The following is a 23,781-nucleotide window of genomic DNA, read 5'->3' as shown; positions in this document are numbered from 1 at the left end:
CTGGTTTACCAGGAACAGACACTTTTCTTTTTTCCCGCCCCGGGCGGATCACGCGGGAATGGGTTTTATTCTTCCTACGTAAACTGAAACCGCATCGCACCAGCGCCACATCGGAGAAGCCACGAGGAATGTGTTATTTCAAACCACTATGGAAAACTATCTGCTGCCCCTTAGCCTTATCGAAAAATATCATTTGAATTCACTTTACGCATGTTGGCTTCAGGGCAACAGTTTGTTGTGGCATTGAATTTCGGCGCAATCGAATCTATGCTCTTCAAAAATGTTTCTAGAATGGTTCAAAATTGGAACAAAATCATCTCAAGTTCTTCAATGTCTTGTGAGGTAGCTTTTGCGAGAAGTCACAAAGTAGAGAACAAAGTAGAGGGCACAAACAATAGTACAAAAACTTTCATCATTACCTAATAACAACGAAACCAGAAATATTCTTGTCCTCTGTACGAAGTGATTGACATACTTTGAAATTTATTTGTTTTATGTAAATGCACTTACCATTTCCTCGAAAATAAAGTAGTTGGTACTCCACCTTCGTTGCCACGCAGCTGTGCTGTCATAATGTATAGATAAGTTAAGATTATGGATAAAAATGCTTTACTTTTAAAAACCGAAAAAGTAACTTTTCAAATCGTCTACATTTAAGGGTTTAACGCATGAATCGACGAAACGTTTGATCGATGGAACCTTTTCGTCGAACTGTCAGATGGTTTGGCGTAAGAAATTCGCTTGTAAACAATTACCGGCTCCAGAGAAGCCGGGAAAATTGTTGCGTGTTGAAAAATGGAAGAAGATTTCAGTTACTACGTCTACATCACACTCACGCTGGTTCCGGTTTATTTAGCATTCAAGCTTGTGCAATGGATGGGCTGGGAGCTATTCGTGAACAACTAAATCCGGTGCTCGGAGCCCGGCAAAACATTCCAAAAATCACAAATCCTAGTAATAAAAAGCTAGTGTGATAGAATCGCGAAACGTTAGTATCCGCTGAGTGCAGTTGACGAAGGAAAGTGGGACCGCAGTAATTGGCAGCGGTCCCGGTCGATGGCGATGGTGCGTCGCTTGAGCATTATCTCGCGCTCCAGCTCGTTCCGGCGGTTTACCAACTCCTGCTTCACGTCTTCTTCCTGTTTAAGCAGGGCATTCATGGCCGAGGTGCCCTCTTCGAGGGACTTAACCTCCGCGATCAGAAGGGCCTGCGGCTGATCGCGACAGTTTTCGACCCGCGGACGCTGGTTCCTGTTATCCAGTCGAGTATGCACTACCATCATGCCATAATCCATGTTGCGTATTGCCACTTGCAGTTTACCGATTTGTATTTCAGTGTCCGCCAAACGTTGCAACGTCTAGAAGAATAGTGTGACTGTATCAGACTGTCCAGCCCCGGAAAACGCAGCATTCATCCGGTTGCTTACCGTTCGTAGATCGATCTCGAGTTTTTCACGTATCTCTTCCATGCACGAAATGCGCGTAGCCAACGCCCGCTCCACGCAATCGGCTTGCGTCCGAAGATCACGGGCAGCGTTCGTCAGGATGGCATCGAGTGTGTTGCGCAACTGTTCAGACTTCAAGCGGCAGTCGTTGAACATGGTGAGCGTTTCTCGTGTAAACTTTTCCCAATAAATTTCCGTAGACTGCCTGTGGAGGACAAAAACCGAGCAGCAATTACATCGGAATGGCACCGATGGATCACGTTTCGTCGGTCGTACTCATTAGAACAACGTGTCGCCCCTGGCTTAAAGAGCGTGTTGGTGGACTGGTTCCGCAGATTGCAATTGACGGCATCGTTCTCGTGGGCAACCTTCTTCTCGCTCCAATCGAACTCCATCCTCTGACGTACCGCGCGGTTGTCGCTCTGCTGCTGCTCGATGTTGGCGAGCGTTTTCAGCAGAATGGCTTTGATCTCCGCTATTTGGCTGATTTCGCGGATCAGCTCTTCCTCAGGCCGGTCGCGTATCAATTCCGTGTCAGGACGTCCGGTGCGACGTTCAAGACATTCGCTTGCTGCAATTGGTGAACACACTTAGAGGCCGGAAACAGAGAGAGTTTCCACATCTTACCAATAGCCTCCGGCATACGCAACACGGCGAGTGATTGCTTCAGCCTACGACGCTGGCGTTCCATGGTTGAGATTTCTTCCTGCATGGCAGCAATCGCACGGTGAAGTTCGGATTTCAAATCATCGACGTTCTTTGCACGCACGTGCAAACTCTGCGTACAGTCGGTTTGCGTCTTGTCTGCCGTCGCATACGTGCGGGTGATCGTATTCTTACTGGCGTTCTCCACCCGAACGCTCTGATCCACGGTACTCTGGCAAGCGGCTATCATGTCCGCATTCCGCTGACGCCACTCATCCACGCTGTATCGCGTGATGGAGTACTGATTCACCACCGGTCGTGTTCCCGTTTGTCCGGACAGCACACCCCAATCCACGCGACCCGTTGCCCATGGACCGATAGGATCCATAGGCTTGGCCAGGGGGTAACCATCGGAATTCCCATCTCTTTGGGGTAGATATGGAGGCGGCTCGCTGGCCGGCAATCCGACGGGATTCGTCTGTAACTGTAATGCGAATCGCGGTGTAGTTTAATTTTCTTAGCAATAAACCCGCGTACGAACCTCGGCCTGGTACGCTTGAATATCTGCCGCTGAAGGTTCCCGTGGTGTGTGGAACGGATTATCCACCGATGTTTCCTGCAAGGGGGCCGAACGTTTACAAAACTTGCCGTGTAATGCCAGAGTACAAACGCTTACCGTTTGAATGGGCTGATGTTCAATGCAGACGGATGCACACGGCGTACACGGTGGACAATTTAGCTGTGCCATTGTAGCTTTTAAATGTCAATTTTCAAATAATGCTCAAACGTGCTAAGCTGAAAACCAAATAATTTGCTAACGGAAGTAGTTGCGTTAAAAAACAAATGGTTACTACGATGGTTGGCTGCCGTTAGCAACCGCTTGAGTGGTGTTACTAGGGACAAATTCATTCCATTCTGCGCTTGTGCTTTGTTTAACTAACTAAGTTGTTAAACTAGACATGGAGACGATAAACTATAATTTATTGTTTAAGTGTTATCAAATCTGTAATGTACTTTTCAAAATATGAATTATTATTTTTACAAATCTTTTATTATATCAGCCAAAAGAGGATTTACAATGTTTGTAAGCTGATGTACCTCTTTTACCGAACATTCAATATCGTCGATTAGGCTGCTGATTGAAAGGCGATTCCTTATCAGCTTGGTCAAGGCTTGAACGTACTCTTTCACATTCCGTTCCAGCTCAACCACCGGTGAAGGCGGTATGCCGCCCAGCGGGTTGGAAATGAGAAGGTATTTTGAATTTGTCCAAGCATGCCTCAGTAGGCGGCCTGTTGTAGAGTAGTATGAAATGCTTTCTTCTGACTCAGATCCGCCCGGATACTGAATTATTTTCCTAATTTCTTTCACACTTTCGGATAATTTGTCGCCCGTTTGCCTCGTTATTGGAACTGCAGCAGTGAGTTTATGTACACAATTTCCAACTCTGCCCTGGATGTCGACTGTTTGGCTGCAGATTTCCCCAACGAAATTGATCAGTACGAGATAACGGAGCAGCAGGAGCTGCAAACCGTCTGGCAGAAGCATCATCTGTTGTTGTTCTTCTCCGGCATTGCCCGATTCCGGCACCCGTAGCATTCCCTGGAAGCGTTCAGTGTGCAAACCGTTACACTCCTGCCGATAAGCCATCACGTTCTGATGCTCGTCAAAGTAGAGCTGTATTTGTTTTTCCTGCAAAAGCAATAAACAACCAGACGTAAGAATGACGTAGATGTTAGGAGATAATGTGTTAAATGTAACACCGGCTCGTGAACTTACCTGCCTCTGCCTGGTGTTCCCAGAAAGCAATGTTTCGCGTTTTCTCTCCTGCAGCGGACGACAGCTTCTGTCCGCAAACGACATGAGCTCACTTTCGGCCGCAGACTGGCCAGGGAATGAAAGTCTCGTGCTGGAAAATGCGGCCAGCACTTCTTCCGCTATCAGGGTGACGTTAATAGCGGCACCTCCAAGGACGTTTTTGTTTCCGTCGCACACGAGAAGCACCTCAGTGAAGCACAACTGGTCCAAAACGTCTTCGGCCAGGGGTTGCTTCAGGATATCCGCGAAACTGTGCATGACGCGGGGCGGCTTCCCATTGATGGCTTCTTCGGCAACTGGGGAGTTGGTTGAAAACGACTCTTCGCTCAAACTGGTCTGCCGGGTGAAATCGTCTGATAAGTTGTACAGACATTGCTCGATTTCGAAAACTTGATTACATTCTACGCTGGAATCAGAACGGGAGCAGATATTTAGCGAAGCCATCGAAAAGGAATAAGGCAACCGAATGTTGGTTTCACACGAGCACGATTTTGAAGACCGGACCGAACCGAATAAAAGCACGACACGTTGTGATAGTCGGTTCAGAGCATGCTAATGAACAGACCGTGATCAATCGCGACGTCACGATTGAGTCATGCTAGAAATACCCTTACTATCAAGCATTGAAGCTCGTCTTCCATTCGCTCCTTGTATGAACGTTTCTGTGTGGGGAAACTAGAAAACTACCGAATGGCGTCGCGTTGGCTTCAGCAGCAGATACTAAGTAGTTCCCGCCGACAATCCCACGAGTGCGCAGGACTTAAAAATAAACGCCGGGCACGTTCTGCATGCTACTAATGCTTTCGAAAGAGTGCAATTGATGTAACTTGTCTACCAATTACTTTGTGGTTACCGCGACGTAAAATTGCGGTAGCCACAAAGTAGTTGATAAGTCAAACACAAAATCGCACCAATATTCAAACGAAATCACTTTAACGCTTTCATGATTAGATGCAACTAATTTAAGCATTTTTTCATTTCGATTGATAATGAAAATGCATTTGCCACTACCGATTGAGATAATTACTAATATTCCTAATATTATATTTACTAAAAATAAAGCATAATAAAATCATGCGTTGTTTGAATACGCTTAGCGCCTGAAGCTATGCAACCGGCGCTGCTAGCAGTCAATTTTATTGCTTTCGTCGATTACTGTTCTCCGAAACTGACGCAAACGTCAGATGATGTCAAAAAATTCAGTTGCAATGCGATCGCAGAACGCCGTTTTTCCCGCAATTGGCTCAATAACGCGATCGGTTGTAAAATGGACAAAGTTCAGCAGATTTTTGAGAAGCAAATCGAGACGATGATGCGCCTCGAATTGTTTTTGGACATCCACATATGCAAAAAGTTTGTGATGCAAGATTTGAACCAGCTGCAAAGTGAAGCCCAAGCCGCCGCGGACAGAGTGCACTGGATGAAAGAATACATGGAGACGGATCGTGGGGAAATGGTGTCCCAGTACGCTGATGTTATACGGAAGATGCGCAGAAATGAGCTGCTAATGCTGCATCTGCTAGAAGTTGGAGAACCCGTTCATTCCAAAATCGAAACCGCTGAAACGCCCGCCAAACACAGAGCCCCATTGAAAGAGGTGAGTCAGATGCAAATTCAAATCAACCATCTGTTCCGGCATGAACGGGAGTTTTTACGCATTTCAGAAGAATACGGACATGCCATCAAAAATGTATCTTCTGGACTACTCGAAGTCCCCATTTGTTTCGCGTACGAAGACGAAGAAAATTGAATTCCACGACTTTGAGTGCGACATCACGGAAAGCCAATTTGAAACCATTCCCAAATATTTGCGCGGCAGAATGCAGCTTGTCGAATTGAAGCAGTTTCTCGCAACGGAAGTGATTAAGTGTTTCGAAGAAAAGTATTCGCTAATGTACAAGACCCGCAAAGCTATCGTAAACCCGCACGATCTGGCCATTTGGAAAGAGTACAATGTTCTGCAGACCAATTTCCCTGGTAAGGAAGTCAATTTTTGTTTACATAATGGCCGTTAACTGCATTTACTGTTTCAGATCAAAAGTTCATCACTCAGGAAGACATTGCAAGGAGAACTGGGAAAACGCTGGACAAAAAAAGCTACACCAAGCTTCAAATGTTGCGCCACCTTCACATCCTCCAAGAAGCCCGTTCGAACGGCGTAGTTTACTTCCTGTGGGTTTCCCAAGCAAATGGAGCATTTTAAGGTTGATAGTGTTTATAGTTTATTAAAAAAATAATCTAAACTATTGGCTACATTTTCATCTTCTTCTCCGGCGGTAGCTCATTGTTACCGCCACGGCCACCGAGACCATCGGAAGGTTCTTGTTTGATTATTGTATGGTCCGGCGCACCGTGATCGTTTTCGCCCGCACCAGCACCGAGATTGTTGGGATTATTCAAATCATTCATGCCGCCACCGGCCGCACTGTTTGTGACTTGTGGTAGAGGCAGCGGAAATTTTCTAAGCAAATCACCCAATAGCATGTCCACACGTTGCCGCTGAAAGATGGAACTTGGCTCTTCCTTCACCGGTGCCTCCTTTTTGGTTTGGGTTTTAGTTTTTTCAGCAACTGCAAGGTAATTGATTCTGTGTAGCTAATTATCTCACGTGTTCCATGTTCATAGCGACTGCAAACGCATTGGTCACTTACTGGCTTTGTTCGAAGAAAAGTCCCAAGTGTACCCCTTGCTCGGATGATAGCGCGAGTAGGAGCTGGTTTCATCGAAAGAAGTTTGCAGATGGTGCACGGTGGATAGTATGCGCGAGTTGAGAACGCTGGCCAAATCCGGTGCCTGGTACACGGTCCCTGCTATGATGTAGTAGTCGGCCATCGGAGTGGTCTCGGTTGGCGAATGTCGATGCTGTTTACGTATCACGTAAAGGATGGGATCCTGCACATGCAACAGCATGTACTCCACGCCGGTCATGTTGCTGCAAAAGGGAGGCGAACCACGTAAGAAACTAGTGTCCTCCGCTGGATCAGTGGATTGATTCCGTACTTTAGCAGCTCCAGACTTTGCCGCTGCATCCGCACGATCTCGTTGTTGCACGTCCGGTCGTAGAAAGGGTTCGATTTTTCTGAAAAGTAGTCCATCACGTTGCCGGGGTTCAGCACCGGTATCCAGTTGGAGTCGTGCCACGATATCCACAGCGGGTTTTCCTGCATGAGCGACCCCAGGCCCAACCTTGACGGGTTCATAGTCGGAACAATTTCACCGCCGGTAGAGAATAAATCACGAAAAACACCTGCAAAGCAAGAGGATTCCAGACGATTGTTTTGTTTACGTTTCGTGTTGCTCGACGCACTGTCGCTAGTTCCCTCTTCCGCCGCACACTCTCAAACCAGCGCGTTTATAACGGCGCCGAGTTCACTTCGCGGACAGGTTTCTACTCCTTTGCAAACGTTTCGCAATCTTCCAGTCACACGCTGTTTCGGTACACTATTTCGAAAATTACCACTCTAAGTAGCATTCGAAACAATGCTCAGAAATGGGCAACATATTTTCGCTAGGCATTTTCGCGGCAATTGTTTTCTTACCGTTTCATCGATTGGCCACTGCTTCGTCGATCAGCGGAGCTGTCATCGGCCCTTCTGTTTACATCTCTTCGCTGCTTAGGCATTAGAAGATGTTCTGCGCACTCGAAAAAGGAAAAAAACGAAGCAAGCTTAGATTTCACTCCTAACCTCCCTTTGGCAAAACGGGCAGTTTACGCGACTTGTCGCAATAGCAGTGTGTTTGGCCATTAAAACGGTGGAACGCTCGAAAAACGGCACCGCGGCAACTCGGAAGCCGTTTGGACGCACGCTGTGCGCTGTGTAGAGCCTCCTTTTCGCAGCGCCCATCAGAGCAAGTCATGTGCTGATGCATCTTTACTCATCACCGGGGCAGACGGTGGTGCAAAATATTGCGCTGTTTGGCCGCGCGCTAACGGGTGTCGCAGAAACACGGTGCAGTGCAGCGTCACGAGTGCATCAGCGCCAGAAAGTTGCAGGTAAACGTGCATTGCAAAAAAGGCACAACACAAGCCGCGGCGGCAGGTGTGTTATGTGTTATGCTAGTGCGTAAAACAACGGCACGTGCTGGTGGTGGTATTGGCGGTTCACTGCAGTGGTGAGGTGCGTGCTCCTGCTAATTCTCATCGCGCGAACACAAGCGACGACCCGTCGTCACAGGGGCCGTACCGGAAGTGATAACCCTGGTGCTACGTAAGGCGCAAAAGAAACAGCGGTCCCGAAAAGCAATACCGCGCGAGGAAAGCAAGAGAGCAGTTTGTTGATAACGGAAAACGGGCACCCCCGAGATCGTCCAGTGAGTACCGCGAAGGTGAGTCCGATCGTGTTCATGAAGGAGGAGCGACAAAGGGAATTTCGAAAAAACGCATTAACATTTATTTACTTTACCCTTATCAATTCCCCAAATCGGCTTACGTCACCTCTGGCTGTGTCTGTTTCGCTGGCCCGCCCGGATCGAATGCAAACGGATCCTGGTTCATATTCGGCTCCCCGCAAAAGCGTAGCGAAGAACTGCGGCATGTGCAACATGATCGAGGTGTCGGAAACATCGAACGACGCTAGTCACAAGGAGGACGAGGATGACGCGTCGTTACCGATCAGCTTCGGCAGTGTGCGGCATTTGGGCAAAATCGAAGGCATCAACTGCACGACGCAGAGTTGGCGCGTGAAAGAACGCATGAAAACGGTAAGCGTGGCGCTCGTGCTGTGCCTGAACGTTGGTGTCGATCCTCCCGATGTGGTCAAGATCCATCCGTGCGCCCGGATGGAATGCTGGATCAACCCGTCGTCCGTGTCTCCCGGCAAAGCGCTGGAGCTGATCAGCTACGCGCTCCAGAAGCAGTACGAACGGTGGCAGCCGCGAGCCCGTTACCGCCATTCGCTCGACCCGACGGCGGAGGACGTGAAGAAGCTGTGCACCTCGCTGCGTCGCAACGCCAAGGAGGAACGGGTGCTGTTCCACTACAACGGTCACGGTGTTCCGCGGCCGACGTCAAATGGCGAAATTTGGGTGTTCAACCGTACCTACACCCAGTACATCCCGCTCTCGATCTACGATCTGCAGATGTGGATGGGAGCACCGTCGATCTACGTGTACGACTGCTCGAACGCCGGCATCATCGTGAACAGCTTCAACACGTTCGCGGAACAGCACGAAAGTGAGTTGGAGCAGATGCGGAACCGCAGCGGAAGCACCGCCAGTCACACCGATCAGCAGCAGCAAGCGCAGCAGGCGCAGCACGACGGTAGCGGTGGCAGCCGCAGTTCTCCCCTGCCAGCGGGCGGTGCGCCGCCTACTACGACCTACCGCAATTGCATTCAGCTGGCGGCGTGTGCGGCCGATCAGTTGCTGCCGATGAACCCGAGCCTGCCGGCCGATCTGTTCACGTCCTGTCTCACGACCCCGATCAAGATGGCGCTAAAGTGGTTCACGCTGCAGTCCACCTCGAAGCTGGTGCCGTACGTGGACGAGGATATGATCGACAAGATCCCGGGCCAGCTGAACGATCGGCGCACGATGCTGGGCGAACTGAACTGGATCTTTACCGCGATCACGGATACGATCGCGTGGAACACGCTGCGACCCGAACTGTTTCAGAAACTGTTCCGCCAGGACCTGCTAGTGGCCAGTTTGTTTCGCAATTTCCTCCTCGCCGAGCGCATTCTGCGGGCGTACGATTGCACGCCGATCTCGAGTCCGGCCCTGCCGCCCAGCTACCGGCACCCGATGTGGTCCGCCTGGGATCTGGCGCTCGACCTGGCGCTCATCCAGCTGCCGGACATCTTGGAGAAGGGCAAACCGTTCCAACACTCGCCGTTCTTCGAAGAGCAGCTGACGGCGTTTCAGGTGTGGCTCGAGGGTAGCACCGAGCAGCGCAGCCCACCGGAGCAGCTGCCGATCGTGCTGCAGGTGCTGCTGTCGCAGGTTCACCGTTTGCGTGCCTTGGAACTGCTCGGCCACTTTCTCGACCTCGGTCCGTGGGCCGTCAATCTGGCGCTGAGCGTCGGTATCTTCCCGTATGTGCTGAAGCTGCTGCAGAGCTCGGCTCCCGAGCTGCGCCCCTTCCTGGTGTTCATTTGGGCGAAAATTCTCGCCGTCGACGGCACGTGCCAGATCGATCTGGTGCGCGACGGAGGCCATCGGTACTTTTTGCTCGCCCTGCAAGACACCAACCCGGCCGCGCAATGCTTCAAGGGGAACCATCGAACGTACGCGGCGTTCGTGCTCGCCTGCATCGTGCACCGGTTCCCGAACGGGCAGTCGAGTGCCCTCCAGAGTCAGCTCGTCTCGATCTGTCTCGATCAGCTCAACGACGCCGGTAACCCGCTGCTCCGTCAGTGGCTCGCCATCTGCTTGGGGCACCTCTGGCAGCACTACGAGCAGGCGCGGTGGTCCGGCGTACGGGACAATGCGAACGAGAAGCTGTACCAGCTGCTGAGTGATCCTCACCCGGAAGTGAGAGCAGCCGCGGTCTACGCCCTCGGTACGTTCATCAGCTCGGTGACGCAACGATCGGATCACGCAAACAACATCGATCGCGCCACGGCCATGCATCTGTTCGCGACCGTCAGCAACGACATGAGCCCGCTCGTGCGCATGGAACTGATCGCGGCCCTCCAGTGGATGGTGCTGTTCTTCGAGACGCAGTTTGTGGGCACCTTCATGCAGGTCGACAGCCCGGAGCGCAGTTGCAACCCGATGAAGCGCGTTTCGAGTACGAACAACATTCTCGGCGTGGGCAAGTCGTCCGTAACGGTGGGTTTCTATCAGCGGCTCTGGAATGGGTTCATGGCGCTCTCGAGGGACCCGTTCCCGGAGGTGGCCTTCATGGCGCAGAAGATCGTCGATTACGTGCGCTCCGGGACGGCCAAGGAGGTGACGGTGTGCGAGAAAAGTGGCAACGTCCACCACTACGGCGGATCAGCCGCCAGCGTCAGTTTGCCACCGTCTCCCAACACGCGCGTAAACTACCTGTCGGGAGAATCGCCACCGGCGCACCACGACAACGGAATCCATCGGCTGGGGGGTCACCACACGCCACTGTCGATGAAGAAGCGCGTGGTCCAGACGCTGAACGAAAGCGGCGATTTCTTGGAGGGCCAGCAAGACAAGCAGCAGGCGACATTGGGGTCGTCTCCGGCGATAGCGGGACAGAAGCTGGCCGCCGGAGCCGGAAGCAAGCTTCTCGAGTGGTCTACTAGTCAGCAGCAACAGCAACCGCCATCCTCGGCCAACGTCTCGCTGACGTCCTCAGCGTCGGCGACTTCGCTGAAGCCGATCGTTAGCACCAAGTTCATCGAGTGGTCAGTGAGCTTCTTTGCCCAGCCCTCGAAGCATATGCACGACACAATGGAAGGTGGCGGAGGTGGTAGTGGTGGAGCCGATGGCGGTATCACCGGTGGCCGGAACGCGGTGGACCACAACTCGTCGGAATACCTGAACCGCCAGGCACGCTGCCTGCGCAATCAGGCCGTGCGGGCCGAAGGAAGCGTCCAGCGGAGGAAGGCCATCTTTAAGCGGCTCGATGTACAGCACTGGTCCTGCCGCACACAGCACTCACCGACCATTATCAAGCTGAATCCCTACGACGAGCAACTGGCGTTCGCCTACAAGTGAGTGGCCGCGCCTTTCCAGCGGGCAAAGGGGAACACGGGACTAACGCACTTCCATACCTCTTCTCCCTTTCGCAGAGATCGCGTTATAGTGGTGAATATGAACACAGACACGACGTACACTCTGGCACCGGCAAAACAACCGGGCTACGCGGGCAGCGGCGGCACCGGCACCAACACTAGCAGCACCGGCAACATTAGCAACCAACAGCAATCGCATCAACTGTTCCCTACGCTACAGCAGCACGGCTCGACCCACCGCTTGATCGGTCCGTCGATCAGCCAATCGATCAGTTTTCTCGACCAGCACCATCTGCCGCATCAACCGCAGTCGTTACAGCACCAGTTACGGTCTTCGCACGAAACGTTCCCGTACTCGGCTGCCGCCAGCCAACCGCTCAGCGTCACGTCACTGGAGTTCATCAACGCGCACGACGTGGGCCTCGTGATGGCGGGCTACAGTGACAGCACCATCCGGCTGTGGCGTGCGGAGGAAGCCGGCGGCGATAATCAGCACCAGCATCAGCACCAGCTGCTTTCGGCCTGGCACGGCCTCTTGGACTTTAACACGGCGAGCCTGGCCAAGGTGAGCTGCCTCGATACGACAAACCAGGGCTCGCACCCCAGCGGGGGCACCGTGGCACCGGGTGGCCTGGTGCTCGCGTGGCACCAACGTTCCCAGACGATAGTGGCCGCCGGTGAAGCGAAGTACGTTCGGTTGTGGGATGCCGAGCGGGAGATGCGAATCTGTGATATGCCGAGCGGTTCCGATACGTCCATCCGGAAGCTGTCGTGTGCACCGAACGGCCTGTTCGCAGCCGGCTTCTACGACGGCAGTGTGCGCATCTTTGACCGCCGGTGCCCACCGTCCGACCAGCGGTGCGCTACCATACGGGAACATCTGCACCCGATACTGACGCTGTGCATGCGCGACGACTGCGAGAGCCTCGTGGCGGCCTGCGTAGGCTCGATCGTGCGGTTGTACGATCTGCGCAAGAGCTCGGCGTCCCACCAGCACTGGAGCGCCGGGACGGACGTGTCGGCGATGGCCATACACTCCAGCGCCGACATTCTGGCCTGCGCCACCAACCAGATCACCATCTACGGGCTCGACGGGACCGTACTGAGTGCGGGCCGAAGCAGCGATGGGTTTATGGCCACGCGCAAGGGCGTCGCGTCGTGCCTGTCGTTCCACAAACACAAACTCAACCTGGCCGCCGGCTACAACGACAATACGGCGGCCGTGCTAGTGCCGGACCGGAAGTGAAACCATCGGAGCTAGGTTATCGGAGCTTTAATGTGCGCGAAGGAGAGTCACTGCGCACGTTCGCCACGCAAACGCTAACATGGTACGGCCCTCCGTTTTCTGTAGTGTTAATGGCAATTACCGGGAAACGGTTTGTACAGTAACGACATTCTACACTTCATTTCGCAGGTTACAAACCAACCTAGAGCCCGAGTGTGAAGAACGGTCCAGGCGGTCCGGGTCAGCAACGAGATCCTGGTCACAACCACAGCCGGCCTTACGCTGAAATGGCTAAAATTGCGCGGCTTACTAAATACTAATTGCCATTGTTGAAGGGTGTACGGTGCCCCATACGCTTGCTGCTATCGTGTCGGCTAGGCCACACACACAAACACACACACACACACACACACACACAGAGACACTTTTAGAACCCGCTCGTGAAATAGTTTTTAGAACGTCGTGTACAGCAAAATGTCGCTTAAAAAGCAAACAAAGGATAAAAAATTAACGATGATCATCATTAAGATAGTGAAAAAAAAAACCCAAATCGATGCTATATACAATCGTCTCCCCGCGTACGATCGGCTCGTTCCGTGGCTGAGCGGAACCCGGGGTCGCTTCCGGGAGCGGATCGAAACGTTTGTCCGCCGACAGAGTTCTTTTTCCGCCAAAAGATACGACACGGCGTTTCTGGTTGTCTGGCTGTTAGTACTTCCACCATTTACCTCTTAGTTGCAGCGCATTCTGTTAGTTTTTATCAAGCATGCCCGGATCAGTGTAGTCTTTTTTTTTTGTTTTATACTTTCTTTCCGCTACGTTCGGCATAACGTTTTATTTTACGCGCAGAAAGTGCTGTGGGAAACATTGGGCAGGAATATTGTTTTAAGTCTATTTTACAACCATTGTTTACTGTCACGCACAGTGCTGTTTTATTTTCTGTACCTAAAGTTTACCGGAATGAATTACACGCTAAACTGTAAATAAAAACACACATTGTAGGTAAAACAAGCAGACGTAGTTGTTGTGGTTTGTTGCCCCCTTTATTGATTGTCGTTTACAGTATTGTATGCCATTAGTTCAAAGCTTACTTTTTACATGTATGTATTGCATGTAAGTTAAGCACGGAAGCGTTCGATGTGACTTTAAAAAAATTGTTTTCTTTATTCAATTCTTTTTTAACCATCGCTACTCCGTGGATTCAATCTGTTGACCTCTTATTCACTTATTTATACGATCGGTCCGATCGCCATCGTCATCTCGCCTTCGTATGTGAGGTGATGCTGCTGGTACGATTGTTCGTCGTCGTCGGCTGCTGTATGATTTACGATCTTATTGACTTGTTCAGTAGCACAATGCGTGACGCCACTGATTTAGAACTTCCGAAATGATCTTGTTTTCAACAGCGGGATTCGATGGCTCATCTGGATCGATGCAAACTCTTGGTGCTAACTTGTAGTTTCTGTTGTCCACTGCCATTCAGCAACGCCCGGGCACGGTAGGTATGATCACGGTGCGAATTCCTTTGCATAAACCTCCGAAAGAAATCGAACGAAACGCCTACTCGCCCCATGTTAAGATCCCCTTCCGTTTTTGCTCCGGAAGGCCATCCATCTGAGTCATAATCAAGTAGCGGATTTATCGGATTTATCTTAGTAGTGTTTCGATCCGATTCCCCCATGTTGATCGTCGATACCAGCCACAGGGACACACTAGCAAGCAGCACTAGCACCGGCTACTCGGCGGCCGGAACGAAATTCAAATTCACAAGAGTGAAAAAACAAAATCCGCCTTGAAACTGCGCTTCGCAGCGATAGTACCAGGGGAGCATGACTGAGAGAGGCAGCGCGATCACACACCCACGACGAGCCGGTCGGTTCTTTTCGTTGGCACGCGTAGAACTATTGAGCCGTTCGGGTGCGCTACCTTCACCGTGCTGCTCCTGGTGCCCTGATACCCGGCACTGATTTCGCAGCACTCGTTGTCGAGCAGTAAAAATCGTGTTTTATCGGCAATTTGGTGCGATTGCCGCGTACTGTGGCGATCGTCTCAACACAGTGTAAACCATGTAAATGAATGATCACTGATTACCATGGAACGGAAAAGAGTCAGTTCTTTCAGTTCAGTTGAGGAATTTCGTTTAACCTAATGAAACTGTTACTTAAAAAATGTTATAAAATAATGCCTTTACTATGATTTGTTGGCCTCCGCTCGGGGGCTTCCCTCCTTTCTTTCTGTATTTCCGTCCACCTGTGCAGATGATGAAAATTAAAGCCCCATTTTTCGTTTGTAACAAATTCATTCATTTATTCCTATCCTACTTAACCTTTTCGGTCGTTTCAATATACTTAGTTTAGCATCGTCTCTCTCCTATGTATCGCGCGCTCTCGGGCGGTCTGTTCGCTTTACACGATCGTCTCTACTAGTTCGTCGGCGATCTTAAAAATCCAACAACATAATTCGAAACTACCTCACGCACTTCTTTTAAAATCGGCCGATCAAATGACAGGAACAAAACGCGGTGCAGCGGGGGGGACATTAAACGAGGTACGATCGCCAGCGAAGGAGATGGGTTTCGTGTACGCACACGTGAGGGCCAATCTCCCGCTCGATCTCCCGTCTTACAGTAAATGGTTGGGAAGATATACCTATGACCATGTTCGGCCATCATTGGCCTTCTGGTGGCTTTCGGAGGTTCGTCCCATAAAGTGTGTAAATTTCATAATTCGATCGCTACCCTAACTAACTTTTGCTGGCTTTGTCCTGCGCTCTATTCACTCATTCGCTTACAACAGTAGAAAAAATATAGAAAGTGAAAGAAAATAATTTTTTGCGATCTTTTGTGTAATCCTTTGCATAATGCACATCCCGCCGTTCTCTCTCGGCTGAGCTTCTCTGCTCGAGGAAACCTCGGCTGCCCCATCGGAAAGCGCGCGGTAAGAAAGTCCTTCTTGCGCTTGTTAAATTGCTTGAGGCAGGAGGCACAACACCAGCGGATGGCCACGTGCGGTGTTTGGGTATAAAACCGTGGATTGGGCGGAAAACTTGTTTACTATCCATCTTTTATCACACATTACACTTCACCTCCGAGCGCTGCTTCCCGTGGCGTTAGCAGAAAGGCGCAGGGACGATGGTCGCAAAGTCCTCGCGCCCAAAGTGCCCAACAAGAGGAGGGGTGCCCTAATTAAGTGTCTCAGACCCAGATTGCACACAGATATAGACGAGAAGCGAATTGGAGCTCACAACACGCTGATAAGGCAATCCAATTTTCAGCCCTCGATTTCCCCACGTTTTTATGGATCGGGGGCTGAATGAACGAAAGAAACAGCGACGTGATAAGCTGCCGGTGTTGGACCGGTGTGGCCTCCTCGTTTGTTCGGGTCGCGTCCACGTCCGCTTACGGTGATATAAATAATGTACACTATCCTCTAAACGTGCTGCTTCTTCCCCGTTAGACATCCACTAGGTTCAGCAGACGGCAAGACGGACGAGCGAAGGTAGTAGATGCCTAATTTGTACGAATATTACACACACCTGTGCCACCCTTGCGCAACAACAACCTGCTCCTCTACACCACGATCCTGTTACACAGTAAGTCCGATCGTTGCGGTGGGGAGACTGATCAAACCATCTGCTTTGTTGCGGATGGTGGTGGCGACGGTCTAGGTGTCGTCCTTTGGCCCCTCTCTCTCTCTCTCTCTCTCTCTCGGCGCACAACACATCCCACGATATCGATGCTCTCTAAGCTCGACATGGCAAGCGGAACATCCGCTATTCGGCCCCCTAATCTTGTGCGAGTTGCGTCGATACTTAGATTAAAACGTGCTTAAATCCGTTACCACCTACAATTGATCAATCGATCGGTCAATCCACACCTTCTCCCTCCGTGCGCCCGCGTGGTTCGCCAACTCTTTCGCCAATTTCTCTTCTCCATCACAGCACAGAGCTCTGTCTACGTAAACGGTTGCGACGACGGGCGGTGGTTTACCACTTCACGGACAGGGACGCTTCTTGTTTGCTTAGGAAGCACTTTGAATATCACTACTTCTTGCTCGCTCTCTCTCTCTATCGATCTATCTCTTTTTCTCTTTCTCTCTCGTGATCGTCTCCTCTAGTCTCCTGCTTTCTCTTTTGTTTCCCGTTTTCCTCCGCTCAAACGACGGATCCTCCTTCGTAGGATTCAGCCGAACTGCCGCCGGATCTTCCGTGGGTGCCGCTGGCGTAGCGTGACGACGAAGGATCACTTTCATCCGACGGGTGGTACCACTCGGGAACGCGCTGATCCTCGTGCATGGTTGAACTGTGGCCACCGTTGCCGACGCCACCGCCGCCACCGGTCGATCGATTGGCCGCCAGCGAACCGTACGCCGGGTCCTTGCTATCGTCGTGCAGCAGCCACGGATGGTGCAGCACATCGTCCGAGGTGATGCGCTCTTCCGGATCCCGCCGGAGCAACGCACGGATCATGCAGCGTGCCTTCGACGACAGACACTCCGGAACGGTGAAATGTCCGCGGCTGATCTTGGCAAACAGCGATGCGTGCTCGGAGTCGTTGAACGGATACCTGCCAAGAGATCGGGAAAAGGAACGTTACGTTAATAAAGCGATTCACATCGGTAGGAAACGAAATTTTTGTGTATATAAAAATATGTTCACGATCGATCGACCGATCTCACCGAGAGTCCTCCCGGTGTGTAAGCTCCCCCACCGGGCTCCCCTTTTTTTGCCAATTCCCCTTCGCAGTTTGCCATTCATTTCAGCGCTCGCTTATTGTGTGCCGTTCGGGCTTTTCAACCATCTTCCGGTCTTCCGGCCGGAAGGCAAAAGCATTCGAACCATCGAAACGGCAGGTGGACAACATCATGCGGTACATGACGCAGAGAGACGTGACAGAGGGAGCGAGCGGAATCAGAGAAACGCACATAAACCCAACGGGCAAGGACTTCGCAAGGCGGTTCTCGCTGGTTGCATCCAAACACGATCCAGGCACAGGCGCAGATGATGCTGCTCTGCACGCCCGGAATGGAGTAAGTGTCTGTCTGTCGTTCGTCGTCGTTTTGACGATTCCCATTACTCGATTCTCTCCGTGCCCTCGAATCCGCCCGCGATGCATCGCACACCGTGCTGCTGCTGCGTCCTCTGGTCCTTTTATCCTGCGATCCTTCGAGCGGGCCAACGAGCGCAGCAGCAACAGGAAACAGCCCAGCAACATGTGTTTCATATGAATGCACGCGCGCTCTGCATTCCCTGTGTCTCGCTTTCGCTCTGGGTCTGGTTCCTGTCCCGTCCCATCATCCCAACAACCCAATCCGGAACACACGATCTCTTCTGCGCTGCTGTGCGCGCGTATCCTTTCTACGATTTTTTATGGAGCGCGGTGGCGGCGGCGGAGGTGGTTCGCCGGGCCGGCCGGGAGAGCCTACCGTTTGGCCGCAGATCCGAAGCCGAACACACAACCGTCGGAAAGCATAGGAAAAAAAAATCAACAGCAACGTCGATCGAAAAACGGTTCGACGAGCGAGAAAACACATCTGCCGGCTGCCGGTACGCGTGTACCGGGCCGTTCTTTCTTGCCTTTTCAGGAGGTCTGCTCTCCGAAGGATGAAGAAAGCGAAAAAAAACGGAACGCAACAGATGCATATCTTCGGGACACGCTACATACTTGCGCGCAGGACGGACATACACGACAGGATGCAAGCAAAGGACTCGGAGATTGAGCTGAATCTTGTTCCCGGGATTTCGGTGCGCTCTAGAGTGCAGCAGTGGCCCGATTTTTGTGCGTTCCTCTTTCGTGTGGCTTTCTCTAAATTATCGTCTCAAAAGTGGTGTTTTATCTTTCGACTTGGAATGGCAAGTGTGCCCTGCGCGCCGCGTGTAAGAAGCCGGTTTCCTCAACTTAAATCCGCCCCGGTTAACGTTGGCGGAAATGGGCGCTTGAATGTGATTGGGTTGAAAACGCATGGCACGGTGCGCATTTAATTAACATTGAGTTTTAGGTTTTCCAAGTTCTTTTTTCCAATTAAATTTAAATTTAAAGACCGGAGTTTTGTATAGCAGGATTTATCGGAGTTTTTTTTCAAAAAAGGTGGCCCACCACAGGACCATTTCTTTACAAATAAAAATATTAAACAACATATTCCGATTGAGTGGCTTTGGCAAGATGACATTTTAAATCGGGTGCCATTAATTTGTCCTAAGGATATTGTTTTGATTGAAATGCTTTAGAACAAGATGCCTTTGTTAAAACAAGGTCGCATCAACGACCCCTTAAATTACTCTGGCCAGTGTTGTTAGCAAGACGCAAGACTCTGTACTTATCGAACGATGTAGTGAGATAGCCCCGCGCGTTATCAACAATAATCAAGTTTCCAACAATACTTTCGTCTAATTTGATCGTGTGTCCTCTCAAATAAATGCAGCACGCTACTCTAAGCAACAATTCAGTTTGATGATGATTCAGTCCATCAACACCATTACTCACACCCAGACCCGGAGACGCCGGACCCAGTAGTTGTTGCCGGGCCTCGGTCGCACCCTTTCTTACTCATTTTTCCTTCCATTCCGCGCTCTCAGAGTTTTTGTTATCGACGTAAGCAGTGAGCTGGTGCGAACGCGGAAAGGCGTAACCTACATTTCTCTATTTCTGCTCCAGCTCCTGAGTTCGATTGGCTCTTTGTTCAGCGTGTCATCGCCGGTTCGGCGAAGAGACGACCCCCTTTTAGACGCTCCGCCTTACAGCTATATCCTTGACCGAGGCGCGCGGCAAACCGCGGACCACACAAAACCGATTGTTGTTCAAGGATTAATGTGTCATCGGATCCAGAGGACAGTGCTCCACCGTGACCGAGACCCTCGCTCGCGCATTTGACGGTTTTATTAGTTACCCGGGAACGATCGTAAAAATCGTCCCGTGTCGGGACGGGCTGTAGTCAAATTTTCTGGGGCCTCCGAAATGAAGCTCCAGAGCAGCGGAGAGCCACATTCTGGTTAACGGCGAACGGTCACTCGGGCGCACGCGTGATCATCATTCCCGCGCGTAGTGTGTCCTTCCTTCCTTCGCGCTGGCTAATTTTCTTACCATTTCAGCTGCACACTCATTTTCGGTGAGCGCGTGCAGCGAAAGGGTGTTTAAAATCGTAATTTTCGTGTGTCCCGTAATCTACGTCGTAGGGCCCTAGGGGTCCTGCCTCTCTCAACCTCCGCCGTGTGTGTCTCCTGCCGCAGGCTGGCCACCGGTTAAGGTTTAAAGGCTACCACCATTGCCGCGCCGTTCGTCTAATGCGATCCTTGCTCCTCCGGCGCAGCAAATCGGCAGCAAGACCGAGGCGCAGGGACACCGGCCACAGGAATCGGATGGGATCGGTGGTGGAAGGATGCACGCCAAAAGTTGAAGTCAAAACACAAAATGTGGTCGCGTGTGCACCTGCCACCGAACGGTCATCGTTTGTTACTCTCTTACTCCTTTTTCTGGAGGTTTCCGGACGCACTCGATCAACGGGGGCCGCCGTTTGCCACAATGCGTCGTCGCCGTCGTCGTCGTCGCGGATCCAGCCAAAGGCTTATTGCTGTTCTGTGGGTTTGGTCCGCCGCCGTTGTTCCTGCTTCCTTCCGCTATGTTCTTAAGGTTTTACTACAACAGCACCTCGCGCGCGTATCTTGGCCGGCTGGTCGGCCATCTCGGGGCCGCTCTCGCTTGACCATTCGCAGCTTGATTATGCTTTGCCGTTTTTACGTGTTTTTTTTCTTCATCTCTCTATCCGCCTCTTAGCGGCTGTTGCCCTCGGCCAGGCGCGCGCGTCAAGTTTGCATTGGTTCTTTTGCTCGTTTGCGCTGCTGCTGCTTGCTGCTGACTGATGATGATGATGATGACGGTGGAAAGCAGGAAAATCGAACGCAACATGAGGCGCGCCGTTTTGTATCTCTTCGCCAAGCACAACATAAGGTGCTCGCTCTCGCTCTAAGAAGTGACCACAAAAGCTAACATTTTGGGCTTGACTCCAATAAGCCAAAACGCACCTTCATTAAATGTTTTGAATGTTAACGTATGCATCTGGTTTTGGTCGCTTCCCTCATTTTAGCATAGATTCCTCCTTAAAGCACTCTCAAATCTCCGTCTTCAAAATTGACCGATGGGCGACTAAGGTTGCCAGATACAAGTTTTATTGGAAGCTATTATTCTCGATTTAGATCAAGGGTCTGATGAGAATAATATGCATTTAAGAATAATATGCCCGGCTTAAAATCTCTTGAAGTTTGACTCGTCCGTCTCACTGCAGAGTCAGAGTTCAAATCCTGACAAATCATCAACTTGAATGACAAAATTTTAAACTGGTGCTTAAATACGGCTCCTGCTCGTTCTATTAACAATAAATAAATATCTGTTAAGGTGTGTCTATCTCCAACATTTAGGATCCGAATTGTGGCAGCATCCGGCAAAAAGATAATTTTGTAGTTTCTGTTCGCGAAGGTGACCAGCAGAAAAAGAAGAAAACCTCAAAAGGTAAGGTTCACAATTCGACGATCTTGATCACGCCATCTCCAGGCATCTCTGGTCGCACCGCCGATTTGGTGTACGGTTGCCACCAGAGGAGCATAAATCATTCACTGTATTATCGTAAATGTAACCAAAAAAACCTTAAGGCAAACGCTTACTTTTGAAACCCAAAACGCGAATGCTACCGCACACCGAGGATGGGAACCGCGTTTATTAGTCATACTTCGCCATTCGCATTAAATCGAAAAGACCCGGGGCCACAAAAGGTGGATCGATGGTGCGTCAGACGACTGACGAGCGCGCCAAGAATTTGCTCATCACAAACGGAATGTTAAAATCTCATAAAGTAATGCTTTATGTTTCGGCACAGTCTCTACCGGGCCACATCAAGAGACCACGCAGATCTTGCGGAATGCGAAAGGGGAATCGGTCACAAAAAGGCCGAAAACCGTCCTTTTACGAGGTTCACGCATTATGCGGCCCACACACGGCACAACGCAAAGCGCTGACCGTTGAGCCAATCTCATACAGGACTTAACATGAATCTGGCTCATCGCTTCGGTAGGTGCCTCGATGATGATAATACCCCGTTGTCGGGTGAAGCAAAGCCAATGGCTGTTGGCTGTTCGCGTCGAACGCGTCATCCGCCGCGATCATGTCCGTGCAGGTTCGGGCGGGCAGCGCAGGGTAACAGCAGAGCGTGTGCATCGTGAACCTAACCTTGCTTTCGCCTGCCCTATCGCGATCCGGAGGTGGTCCGATGCTGCATCATGCCACGTCGGATGACAAATCGTGCTATCGCCCCCGGACCATCATCGTTTCTGGTACCGACAAGCACACGCAAGTGCACGCCGTAGCAAGTCGTAGAGTTTCCCGAAGGAAGCGTGCGTCGTATCTGAAGCACTCTCCGCGTGATACTTTAAAACCACGACCTGCGTATTGCGTCACGACCTAGCAATCGCCAGAGACACGAGCGAACATGTTCCAGATCCGGCCGTGGGGCTGCGCTTCCGGAGTGATCCGATCCGAGCATCAATTAAAAACCTACGGATAGGAAGTGGCGCAGGCAATCGACCGATTTCACTAGAGCGGCCACCGGCAAAGATCACTCCCATCTTTTTCTGCCTGTTCCTCTATCGATCGGTACAACTCAACGCACTTCCCGCGCTTGCAATTATAGACTTCCGGGGGCCCGGGTTTCTTACCTTCCGACCAGCATCGTGTAGATGATGACGCCCAGCGACCACATATCGGCCGCCTTGCCCGAGTACGTCGTGTTGGTGCGCAGGATTTCCGGCGACACGTAGGCGGGACAGCCGCGCTTGTCCTGCAGCAGGTCCTCGGCCGGATCGTTCAGCACGACGGCGTCCTCGAGCGATTCCAGCTTCAAATGCTTCCTGCAGAGACACACATCAGAGAGAAACGGTATTAGAGGGACCCAATGGATACTATGGTTTATGGTTTTGCTTAATTATAGAGGGCGACGACAGTAGAAGAAAAGCCCCGGGCCCCTGCGCCGCGCTAATGATACAATTTGTGCGAATTTTAGACCCATCGCCTAATGGAAGACGCATCACCGAGCATGAACCCGAAATAGACAACCTAGAGAGACCTCCCACAGAACGCCTGCTGCTGGGTGGTGGCCACACAACACAGAAAGCGTTCTTCTTTCGTTGTTCCTTTTTCTTTGGCAAATTAAATTTTCGGTTCCATTTTTGCCGGGCTCCGGAATCGAACTCTGGTCTCGCGCATTCCAACCCAACAAACGGGTCCAAAGCGCCTCATTTGAGTAGCTCATTATCAGGCGGCTTATTTGGCCGTTTTTTGATCTTATCCCACGCGTGTGAGCTTGAAGACATACGAGGGCTGTTCGAAAAGATATCGGTAAATTTGAATTTCCGCGAGTTACGTATATTCGATTTGCGATTTTTTTTTGTGGCGTAATGTTGTTGATGATCGTCAGTCATCTGCGTTCATCTGCGATTTTTGTCTATTCCAAAAAATGGATGGCAAAGAATTTGTATCAAATTTTATGTGGAACACTAATCCAGGTGCTGACAAATTAACTGAAGAGCCTCATGAAAGGACGACGCTACACTACGACTGAGGAGATAAGGACGGCATCGAAGGAGAAGCTGAACAAGATCACCAAAAATGATTTTTCGAAATGCTTCAAGGATTAGAAAACAAACGCTGCCACAAGTGTATAATATCTGACGGGGATTACTTTAAAGGAGACAATATAAAACAAAAGGCAAATATTTTTTTTAAACTCAAAATTCCGAATACTTTTTAAACAGCCCTCGTATTTAAATGACTTCAGAACGAACAGTCGACCATGGCCAATAACTTATAGAGCGCGAGGTGCTTTAAAAAAGCGAGTTGCTAAAATCGAACAAAGTGTTGTGAAAATGCTCGATTTCACGACCGTCTCCTTGGCCCCCAGGGTTGAATACAGCTGTTTCCACATACCGCGCACACCGCACACACCAACGTACCGCCGCC

General features: G+C 50.9%; 7 protein-coding genes across 8 annotated transcripts in view; 3 read left to right on the top strand and 4 right to left on the bottom strand.

Moving 5' to 3' along the window:
• Positions 1 to 795: 795 nt before the first annotated feature.
• Positions 796 to 1,624, top strand: LOC131210397 (uncharacterized). Its single transcript, XM_058203638.1, has 2 exons — positions 796 to 1,266; positions 1,337 to 1,624. Exon 1 carries the CDS (start codon positions 796 to 798, stop codon positions 904 to 906), a length of 111 nt encoding a protein of 36 aa, XP_058059621.1. The 3' UTR covers positions 907 to 1,266; positions 1,337 to 1,624.
• Positions 990 to 2,838, bottom strand: LOC131210396 (tektin-4). The gene is made up of 6 exons (XM_058203637.1): positions 2,767 to 2,838; positions 2,632 to 2,706; positions 2,073 to 2,574; positions 1,722 to 2,016; positions 1,428 to 1,650; positions 990 to 1,358 (listed from the first exon to the last, which is right to left on the bottom strand). Exons 1-6 carry the CDS (start codon positions 2,836 to 2,838, stop codon positions 990 to 992), a joined length of 1,536 nt encoding a protein of 511 aa, XP_058059620.1.
• A 249-nt stretch (positions 2,839 to 3,087) lies between these two features.
• Positions 3,088 to 4,446, bottom strand: LOC131209674 (uncharacterized). 2 transcript variants are annotated; one of them, XM_058202792.1, is made up of 3 exons: positions 4,307 to 4,419; positions 3,870 to 4,244; positions 3,088 to 3,782 (listed from the first exon to the last, which is right to left on the bottom strand). In XM_058202792.1, the coding sequence occupies exons 2-3, from the start codon at positions 4,164 to 4,166 to the stop codon at positions 3,129 to 3,131; spliced, it is 951 nt and encodes a 316-aa protein (XP_058058775.1). In that variant the 5' UTR covers positions 4,167 to 4,244; positions 4,307 to 4,419; the 3' UTR covers positions 3,088 to 3,128. The 2 variants fall into 2 exon arrangements, with proteins under 2 accessions (XP_058058775.1, XP_058058774.1); XM_058202791.1 differs by having other exon boundaries at positions 3,870 to 4,446.
• A 729-nt stretch (positions 4,447 to 5,175) lies between these two features.
• LOC131209918 (spindle and kinetochore-associated protein 1-like) lies at positions 5,176 to 6,148 on the top strand. The gene is made up of 3 exons (XM_058203077.1): positions 5,176 to 5,505; positions 5,573 to 5,885; positions 5,942 to 6,148. Exons 1-3 carry the CDS (start codon positions 5,176 to 5,178, stop codon positions 6,109 to 6,111), a joined length of 813 nt encoding a protein of 270 aa, XP_058059060.1. The 3' UTR covers positions 6,112 to 6,148.
• Positions 6,112 to 7,190, bottom strand: LOC131209919 (mediator of RNA polymerase II transcription subunit 6). Its single transcript, XM_058203078.1, has 3 exons — positions 6,909 to 7,190; positions 6,560 to 6,840; positions 6,112 to 6,478 (listed from the first exon to the last, which is right to left on the bottom strand). Exons 1-3 carry the CDS (start codon positions 7,106 to 7,108, stop codon positions 6,159 to 6,161), a joined length of 801 nt encoding a protein of 266 aa, XP_058059061.1. The 5' UTR covers positions 7,109 to 7,190; the 3' UTR covers positions 6,112 to 6,158.
• A 1,251-nt stretch (positions 7,191 to 8,441) lies between these two features.
• On the top strand, positions 8,442 to 13,788 carry LOC131209207 (regulatory-associated protein of mTOR). Its single transcript, XM_058202215.1, has 3 exons — positions 8,442 to 11,536; positions 11,615 to 12,885; positions 12,972 to 13,788. The coding sequence occupies exons 1-2, from the start codon at positions 8,442 to 8,444 to the stop codon at positions 12,801 to 12,803; spliced, it is 4,284 nt and encodes a 1,427-aa protein (XP_058058198.1). The 3' UTR covers positions 12,804 to 12,885; positions 12,972 to 13,788.
• Positions 13,789 to 15,125: 1,337 nt separating this feature from the next.
• Positions 15,126 to 23,781, bottom strand: part of LOC131209376 (tribbles homolog 2-like) — a 30,469-nt gene continuing 21,813 nt past the window's right edge. The window contains exons 4-5 of the mRNA XM_058202433.1: positions 22,482 to 22,673; positions 15,126 to 17,346 (exon numbers count right to left, since the gene is read on the bottom strand). Of these exons, the coding sequence (XP_058058416.1) occupies positions 16,935 to 17,346; positions 22,482 to 22,673 (604 nt within the window). The 3' untranslated portion in view covers positions 15,126 to 16,934. The remainder of the gene's footprint in view (positions 17,347 to 22,481; positions 22,674 to 23,781) is intronic.

The sequence above is a fragment of the Anopheles bellator genome, chromosome 2 (genome assembly GCF_943735745.2).
Source record: "Anopheles bellator chromosome 2, idAnoBellAS_SP24_06.2, whole genome shotgun sequence".
Taxonomy (NCBI): domain Eukaryota; kingdom Metazoa; phylum Arthropoda; class Insecta; order Diptera; family Culicidae; genus Anopheles; species Anopheles bellator.
This window is presented reverse-complemented; position numbering and strand designations above follow the sequence as displayed.

Bases quoted from the DNA above. Each gene is read 5' to 3' on its own strand.
- LOC131209207 (XM_058202215.1), top strand. From the start codon at position 8,442: ATGTGCAACATGATCGAGGTGTCGGAAACATCGAACGACGCTAGTCAC. The intron at 11,537-11,614 runs GTGAGTGGCCGC...TCCCTTTCGCAG, and splicing joins CAACTGGCGTTCGCCTACAA to AGATCGCGTTATAGTGGTGA.
- LOC131210396 (XM_058203637.1), bottom strand. From the start codon at position 2,838: ATGGCACAGCTAAATTGTCCACCGTGTACGCCGTGTGCATCCGTCTGC. The intron at 2,707-2,766 runs GTAAGCGTTTGT...GCCCCCTTGCAG, and splicing joins AACATCAGCCCATTCAAACG to GAAACATCGGTGGATAATCC. The intron at 1,359-1,427 runs GTAAGCAACCGG...CTATTCTTCTAG, and splicing joins TCGAGATCGATCTACGAACG to ACGTTGCAACGTTTGGCGGA.
- LOC131209919 (XM_058203078.1), bottom strand. From the start codon at position 7,108: ATGAACCCGTCAAGGTTGGGCCTGGGGTCGCTCATGCAGGAAAACCCG. The intron at 6,841-6,908 runs GTACGGAATCAA...TCCCTTTTGCAG, and splicing joins CAAAGTCTGGAGCTGCTAAA to CAACATGACCGGCGTGGAGT. The intron at 6,479-6,559 runs GTAAGTGACCAA...ATTACCTTGCAG, and splicing joins CTTTTCTTCGAACAAAGCCA to TTGCTGAAAAAACTAAAACC.
- LOC131209674 (XM_058202791.1), bottom strand. From the start codon at position 4,352: ATGGCTTCGCTAAATATCTGCTCCCGTTCTGATTCCAGCGTAGAATGT. The intron at 3,783-3,869 runs GTAAGTTCACGA...TTGCTTTTGCAG, and splicing joins GGAACACCAGGCAGAGGCAG to GAAAAACAAATACAGCTCTA.
- LOC131209918 (XM_058203077.1), top strand. From the start codon at position 5,176: ATGGACAAAGTTCAGCAGATTTTTGAGAAGCAAATCGAGACGATGATG. The intron at 5,506-5,572 runs GTGAGTCAGATG...TACGCATTTCAG, and splicing joins ACAGAGCCCCATTGAAAGAG to AAGAATACGGACATGCCATC. The intron at 5,886-5,941 runs GTAAGGAAGTCA...TTACTGTTTCAG, and splicing joins TCTGCAGACCAATTTCCCTG to ATCAAAAGTTCATCACTCAG.
- LOC131210397 (XM_058203638.1), top strand. From the start codon at position 796: ATGGAAGAAGATTTCAGTTACTACGTCTACATCACACTCACGCTGGTT.